Source organism: Triticum dicoccoides, chromosome 4A (assembly GCF_002162155.2).
Source record: "Triticum dicoccoides isolate Atlit2015 ecotype Zavitan chromosome 4A, WEW_v2.0, whole genome shotgun sequence".
In the NCBI taxonomy this organism is placed as follows: Eukaryota; Viridiplantae; Streptophyta; class Magnoliopsida; order Poales; family Poaceae; genus Triticum; species Triticum dicoccoides.
In genome coordinates this window covers 174534326-174542528 of record NC_041386.1, presented here as the reverse complement: position 1 = coordinate 174542528, position 8203 = coordinate 174534326, and the positions used below count along the sequence as shown (strand labels likewise).

General features: G+C 48.8%; 1 protein-coding gene across 1 annotated transcript in view; it reads right to left on the bottom strand.

Annotated features, from left to right (window-relative positions):
- LOC119283470 overlaps positions 1-7233 on the bottom strand; it is a 12348-nt gene extending 5115 nt beyond the window's left edge. The window contains exon 1 of the mRNA XM_037563011.1: positions 6957-7233. Coding sequence (XP_037418908.1) covers positions 6957-7233 — 277 coding nt within the window. The remainder of the gene's footprint in view (positions 1-6956) is intronic.
- Between the last annotated feature and the right edge of the window lie 970 nt (positions 7234-8203).

Below are 8203 nucleotides of genomic sequence, written 5' to 3'. Positions count from 1 at the left end.
CCGAAGTACTTTTTTTTCCGAGTCCGCCAACCGGACCCAAACTTTCTCCACACGCTGGCATCATCATCGGCATCACGCACGCCAGTTTGCATATTTTTCCAACGCTCGATGCATTTTCTACGATTTTCTGGGTGAAAAAGCCCCGAAAAAGTGGCCGGACGTGACACGACGTTGGATTGGTGTCTGATTTCGTTCAATCCTTGCGTGGTGGCCTACGTTGGTCGTGCCCACATGTGTGCACACTTTCGTGCGCTTGCATGCATGCGATCACGTACACCATGTGATACCAGCACGGTTGCGGTCTACCGGAGGGGGTTCTGAAGTACTTTTTTTTTTAAGTTTGATGAACTTTTTTCAGAATCAATGAACTTTTTTCATATGTGATGAACTTTTTCTTGAATCCCATGAACTTCTTTCAAATCCGATGAATATCTTTTTCAAATTTGTGAAATTTTTTCAAATTCGATGAACTTTTTTTCAATCAAAAATGAAAAAAATTCATCCATTTGAAAAGAGTTCACGAGTTTGGAAAAATTCATCATGTAAGGAAGAAAAAAGAAAAAACAGAAAAGAAAAATGAAAAAACGAAAAAGGAAAGAAGAACCTAAAAAGGAAATTAAGTGATTAAGCCTACTGTATGTGCCGTTGTGGCCGAGTGGTTAGCGCGGTGTAACTTGGGACAGGAGGTCGGCGGATCGAGTGACGGCGCACGTGCCAATTTGATTTTAATTTTTCTGTTGGGAGCCCTCCTTTTTTTGGGCTGGCCCGCTTCCCGTCGCTTGCGAGCGCCGTGCCAATTTGATTTTAATTTTTCTGTTGGGCGCCCTCCTTTTTTTGGGCCGGCCCGCTTCCCGTCGCTTGCGAGCGCCAGAAGCGCCAACCGGCGCTTAATGCGCGCGCGGATTAGGAGCTCCCAGTTAGCGCGCGCTTTTTTCGTCGAATTAGAAAATAAACAAAAGGAAAGAAGAAAAGGGTTCAGAAAATGCACTTGGTCGCAGAATGGGGCATGGCGTGGTGGTTATGGCGTGGCACACTTGAACGCTAGTGCGCGGGCTCGAATCCTTGTCGTCGCATTTTATTTTTTGCATCAGTTTAGAAAAAAAAAGGGTACGTGGGCTGCGGGTCGTCCAGGGTGCGCGTGGTCCAGCGGAGAAAAAAACAAGACGTACGCGTATACGGGGAGGCGGGGAAGACTTTTCTAAATATGTATCGAAAAGGTATCGTGCGATCTCGGCCGTCCTTGTATTGGGGGTGTACCCAAGCAAAAGTGAAAGAAAATATGAAACGAAGAGGCCCCACGTCAACCGCCACTGGCTGTGTCTTGTCAAATCACCGGATAAAATGGGTGCAAAATCCGCGCCCTAATCAACAGACTGAAAGCAACCTGCATCTGGACATCCACATCGGATTAATTAACCAAATCCTTGGGGAAATAAATAAACAAATTGAGGATCCTTAGGGGCAACATGGGTGATGCACCCTCCTACCCTTCCTGACCATCTTTGTTTGTTTAGACCACCCTCTTCCTCCCTGCGATGCGATCATTGACGAGGAGTTAAACTATAGCTAGGGGAGGGGAGGGACCTCGAAGGAGAAAAGGTACCGCTGCTGGTGGAGCCTAAAGTTGTGACGTCACTGCGGCTGTGCGACTTGGACAGCTAATGATCCAATCCGAGTTCCGGGAGCCCAGGGACCCACCCACGATATTAGTTTTCATGAGTCTAGCTTAGCCTTTCCTTGTTTTTTAAGGGGCAGCCCAGAATATTCGCCAAGCGGACGTCCGTAATAAACTACTACTACTACTCTAAATTTGAATAAATATTTCCATGTGTCGCAGCAGGACTACTCTGAATGAATGAATAGATGGATGAATGATTGTTTCACAAAAAAGAGAAAAGGAATGGTTGGAAGATTCCTGCTGATCCTCGCATCCTTTTCCTTGCTGCACCGCCTTGGTCTTGGCCGGGTTTTGATGCACCAAGGAAGCGAGCGCGTGCCAACAGCGAACAGATCGCCGCGAAACTCGCCACGGCTTGCGTCCAGCGGAAAGCAAGCGATTCCCGTCCTGGCGCGCCTCACCTCTGTATGTGTCTGTCTGTGTGCTGTGCTGTGCGCGCACGCAAAATCGAGGGCGAGAGAGCGGCTGGCCCGTCCCGCTCGTCGCCGTCGGCCGCCGTGTGTGTGAGCGACAAGTTTTCACCCCCCAAACCCCGCGTCGAGCTGGGGTTGGTTGTTTGGTTGGTTAGGATCAACGGATGTGCTCGTTTCCTTCCTCTCTTCCGTTGCTGGATCGCTTGGAGACACGAGAGAGAGAGGCGGGGCGGGCCGAGGGTTTTCCGAAACGGGATAAGGCTGCAGCTCGTACGTAGCCTACTCACCTCGGCGCCTAGTAGGAGGAGTTCGCCAACTTTTTTTTTTGAGTCTAAACACACTTTATTGATCAAATAAGTTCATAGGGATACAATGAATGTCTGGAGGGTTTATTAGCCACAGATGGCGCCCTAGATCCAGACCGAAAGCATGTTTAGCGAGACTGTGTGCCTCGATATTGGTTGTTCGACCTTCGAAGATAAAGGTACATTGATGAAAATCTCTTGATGTGTCAACAATCTTCTTGACCGTGCTTGCATAAGACCCTCCCGTGCCATGCTTGATATCATTTACCACACCTTGGCAGTCAGAAGCAACTATGAAATCGGTCAAAGCCAAGTCTGAGGCTAGCGCAAGCGCCTCCCGGCAAGCTAGCGCTTCGAGGGTTGCAGGCTCAGTGATGCCATGTATTTTGATTGCTGAAGCTCCCAGGAACTGACCCGAAGAATCTCTGCAGACTGCGCTGAAGGAGCCATACAGATTATCTCTAGAGACCGCACCGTCTACCCTGATCTTGGAGAGACCCGACGGTGGTGGAATCCATGTTTGTCTTAATTGTTCGGAGCTTCTAGCAGTAATCGATCCAATCTTCTTGGGTTTACAGTCTTCCAACTCTCTGATATATCTCATGATAAAGTTGGTGCGTGGATAGTGGACTTTGGAAGATATTTTCATGGAGAGCCTGCCGACGTGCATACCATAGAGCCCATAGGGTAACTGCAACCTGGATGAATTCCGCAGAAGAAAGTGTATCCAACAGGGAGAATAGCCATCGACGTGCGTCAGGCTCACGGGTGCTATTTAAGGTCTCCACCAGATCATGATCTTGTAGCGCCCAAACACACCGAGCTACCGTGCAATGAAGTAATGAGTGTTGCCATGAATCTTCAGATCCACACAGACCACATCTCGTCGAGGTTGACATGTCCCGATGATGTAAAACATCAGCTGTGGGGACAGACTGTTGAGCTAGCCGCCACAGAAAATTTTTGACTTTTGATGGAATATCAACTTTCCATAGTCTATCCCAAGATTTAGCGTCTCTGGAGGTATCTGACGAATGTCCTCTCCCCTCGAGCCAGGCTTCTCTTCGCATCTTAGTTTCAACCAGCATTCGGTAAGCCGAGCGAACCGTCAAAACACCGTTCTTCTCATGTACCCAAGCCCAGAAATCCTCGATTTGTCTCGTACACAGGGGTATAGATATGATCGCTTGTGCATCTGTGGGTAAGAAGATCTGAGAAACTGCCGCTCGGTCCCATTCAGCGCCTGGCAAAATAAGGTCACTGACCCATTGTGGCGGGTTAGCGAGGAGGCTAGTTATAGGTCTCATATTTGCTGGTCTCGGAAGCCAATTATGATCCCATATATGTGTCGTGAGTCCATCTCCAATACGTTTTATGATGCCCTGTTTGAGAACATCGCGACCCTCGATTATAGCCCGCCAGATTTGTGAGGGAGCCGATCCAAGCTCAGCATTCAAAATATCAGCCCCTGGATGGTATTTGGCCCTCAGTACACGTGCACTAAGTGAGTCTGGATCCATTAATAATCTCCATGCTTGCCTTGCAAGGAGAGCTAAGTTAAAAAGCTCGATATCCTTGAATCCAAGACCTCCACAATACTTTGGCTTGGTCATCGTGCTCCACGAGACCCAACTTGGCTTCCTTTTTTCCTCTTTACTCCCCCACCAAAATTTCCGGATCAGTGAGTTGATATGTTCAGACAGTCCGCGCGGCAGTTTGAAGCATGACATGGAATAAACCGGGACGGACTGCGCCACTGATTTTATCAACACCTCTTTGCCACCTGCTGGCAAAAGTTTTTCCATCCACCCCTTAACTTTATTCCAGACTCTATCTTTCAGGAATTTGAAGGCTCCATTCTTACAAGTACCCACATCCGTTGGCATCCCAAGGTATCTATCTGATAGTGACTCCTTTGAAATATTTAGAGCACTCTAAACTTCGGCCTTAAGAGCGGAGGGGCAGCCTTTACTAAAGAACACCGAGGACTTTGCTAAATTGATCCTTTGGCCCGAGGCATTGCAATAACTTTCCATCAAGGAAGACAACTGATTTGCTCCATAAGAACTGGCTTTGACAAACAGCAGGCTATCATCTGCAAAAAGCAAGTGGCTCACCGGCGGTGCCGACGGAGCAACTCGAATTTCACTGAGGCTCGATGATTCATCTTGGGTTTTTAAGAGGCACGAAAGGCCCTCCGCTGCCAGCAAAAATAGGTATGGAGAAATAGGATCTCCGTGACGGATTCCCCTAGATGGGAGAAACTCCTCAAGCTTAGTACCATTGAAAAGAACTGAAAACTTTACTGATGATACCATGCGCATGATTGTAGCCACCCAAGAAGGGGCAAAACCCATCTTGGTCATTATTGCTTCAAGGTAAGTCCACTCGACTTGGTCGTATACTTTCATCATGTCCAACTTGACTGCACAATATCTGTTCTTTTGGGCTTTGTTTCGCTTCATAAAATGTAAGCACTCATAGGCTGTTATAATGTTATCTGTGATAAGCCGTCCCGGAACGAAGGCAGACTGCTCCTCTGAGATAATGTCAGGTAAGATCTGTTTCAGTCTGTTAGATAAAACTTTGGAAGCAATCTTGTATAAGACGTTGCACAAGCTAATTGGCCTGAACTGGGATAAGTTAGTTGGATCTTTCACCTTTGGAATTAAAACAAGGATTGTTTCATTAATTACCTCCGGGCTTTCTTCCCCTCGCAGAATGCGCAAAACCACATTAGTTACCTCGGCACCGCATAATTCCCAGTGCCTCTGAAAAAAATGTGTCGGGTATCCATCCGGCCCTGGTGCCTTGGTAGGATACATCTGAAAAAGAGCTTTTTTCACCTCTTCGCCGGTGTAGGGAGCGGTCAAGAGCGTGTTCATCGCATGAGTAACCTTAACCGGGACAGTATTAAGTACTGCATCCGTCCCTGATGTACCTTCCGAAGTGAACAGGGTTTTATAAAAATCGTTTGTGATCGAGGCCATCTCTGCAGGATCATTTGTAGTCGTTCCGTCCGCTCTTTCTAGGCTTTTTATAGTGTTCTTCCGTCGACGGAGGCTAGCTCGCCGTTGGAAAAACTTGGTGTTTTTATCACCTTCCGTAAGCCGGTCAACTCGCGATCTCTGCCTCTGCTTGATCTCCTCCATGTGGTAGAGGTCAACTAGCTTGTCGCAATTTTCGTCTCTGCATGCGAGGGTGAGATCCACTGAGGGTCATTTTGCAAAGTGGCCAACTCTCTTTTCAGCTTTTTTATCTCCTTCCCCACGTGTCCAATCGTCTCCGAGCTCCATTGCCTCAACGTAGCCGACAGGTCTCCCAGTTTTTTGCTCATCTGGGTAACCGTATGTCCATCAGGTGACTCATTCCACATAGCCTCGAGAGACGAGCCAAAGTCCTCGTTTCTGTCCCAGTACACCTCATATCTGAATAATTTGCTTTGAAGCTGGGCAGGGTTTGCCGGTTCCAGTTGAACTCTAATCGGACAATGATCCGAAGAGGCTGCTATTTCATGTGTAAGTTGAGCGTGAGGGAACCTAGCAGTCCAATCCATGTTTGACAAGGCTTGGTCTAGACGCACCCTGCAATACCCACCTCCTGCAGTTTTCTTCTCGAAGGTCCATGGCTTGCCTTGATAACCCATGTCAGATAGAGCACACACATCCATGGCTTCCCTGAAAGCTTGGATTTGTGCGTGTCTTCGCTGACCCGTTCCAACATGCTCGTGGAGGTGTAGGACCTCATTGAAATCGCCGAGGCATAGCCATGGTAAATCATTTACGGACACGAGCGACTTGAGTAAGTCCCACGTTCTGTATCTCTCCCCAACTTGTGCTTCACCATACACACACGTAAGCCTCCATGTGCCCTGGTCAGAGCTTGAAACTGTTGCATCAACATGGTACTCCGAGTAACCAAAAACATCAAGCTTTATTCCATCGTTCCAAAACAATCCGATTCCGCCGCTACGGCCTGAACTACCCACAGCATAAGAATTATTAAAACCTAAAGTACCAGCAAGATTTTCGACACGTGCCTTTGAAATTTGTGTTTCTACAATACACAGCACTGTCGGGGCAAATTGCTTCGCTAAGTCGCGAAGCTCTCGAATTGTCGCAGCTTTGCCTGCACCGCCACAATTCCAACATATGATATTCATTGTGCCCGGTGATCCTCCACGCGGGAGGTCGCTGATCTTGCATCTTGTGATTTTTCTTGAACAGGTATTTTCTTCAGGCCAGACTTGTCGGAGTTAACTCGAGATCTCTTCTGATCCTGCTTCGAGGATGGACTAACAGGCACTTCAGGAGGAGGTAAAGCTAAAACACTTGATGATGTGGGGGGGGGGGACGGGGGGCGCCGGCTTGGGTCCTCCATTCAACTCCGCCGAACGCTTCCTGTTATCTTCAACCTCCACCATCTTCACGTTGCCATCTGGCTCCTTCATCACCGCATCCACCTCACCTGTTTCTTGCTCTGAGTATTGCTGTCCCGAGTTCATCGGTTCCATATTGCGTCCTCCTCGGCCACCGCGGCGACCTCCTCGTCGCCCCTTACCACGGCCAGCTCCAGGGCCAGCACCGACTCGCATATTCCATGTGGCCCTCAGGTCCTTGAAGTATAGGGCTGATGGAGGATGAATACCATCTCCATGCTCCTTGAAGACATGCCCTAAGTGGCCACAAACAACACACCAGTCTGGGAGGCGCTCATACTTCACACGATAGATCTGTCGCTTGCCGTTGCGGATCATGGAAACCGCATTCTTGAGAGGCTTGTGAACATTGATCTTAACCCAGACGCGGTAGAAGTTTCCCGCAAAGTCCTGGGTCATTGTTTCAGTAAACAAAACCTCTCCCACCTTGGCAGCAAGAGGCCCAACTAGATGAGCATACAAATCTGGGACATCGTGAATCTGAATCCATATATTGAGATGATCTAGATTCACCTCTGTTGGCGTAGTAATTCCATCATAAGGCTCTATGACCACAGCGTTTCCTCTGAAATTTCACGGCCCCTCCTGCATGACACCTTCCCAATCTCCCAAGCAGAAAAATTGCATCGTGTAGAGATTATCTTCGAGGGGGCGGAACTTAACATCATGCGCAAGGTCCCAGGCTGACCTCATGTTCTTGAAGAACCAGTATTGACTGTATGGTTTATCTATATGAACCCTAGCAACAGCCCTCCACCTGGTAGACTCTGGCGGCGCCGCTTTATCATCAAAAACAACATCGTCGAGATCCTCCTCTCTGAGACCCAACTCAGCCATCATCCTGTCTATCTCTGTCGCGGATCCTGAGCCCGACGCCTCATGGGCATTCGCTCCCATCGCCGCAGACGAAACCTTGAACCCTAGCCCGAACGGAATAGATCGGGCGGTGAAGCGAACCCTAGCTCTCTTCTCGAATCCAAGTCGACGATCAAGGCCGGGAAGTGATGCAAGGATCACCCCTTAGTCAGCCCGAATCATCAGACGAGGGTAGATCGGAGGAGGGAAGATAATATCTCAACGGCGGCGACAGAGCACCTCCGGGAGGAGCAAAACCCTAACAGGAGGGAAAAAACTAGAGGAGTTCGCCAACTGGACGCCATGCCCACGACGTGCTCCGGGAATAATTGGGCGATCCAAACAAGCCCGCGGAGGCCCCATCCGTCGGCCCAAAACCATGATCCATCCATCCATCCATGTCATATCTCCCCTTGCTAGATTTCGGAAGGTTGTCTCAAAAAAAAAAAGATTTCGGAAGGTCCCCATGAGCAGCACCACAACTGGTACCAGTGCCTCTCGTCTCGTCGAGTCT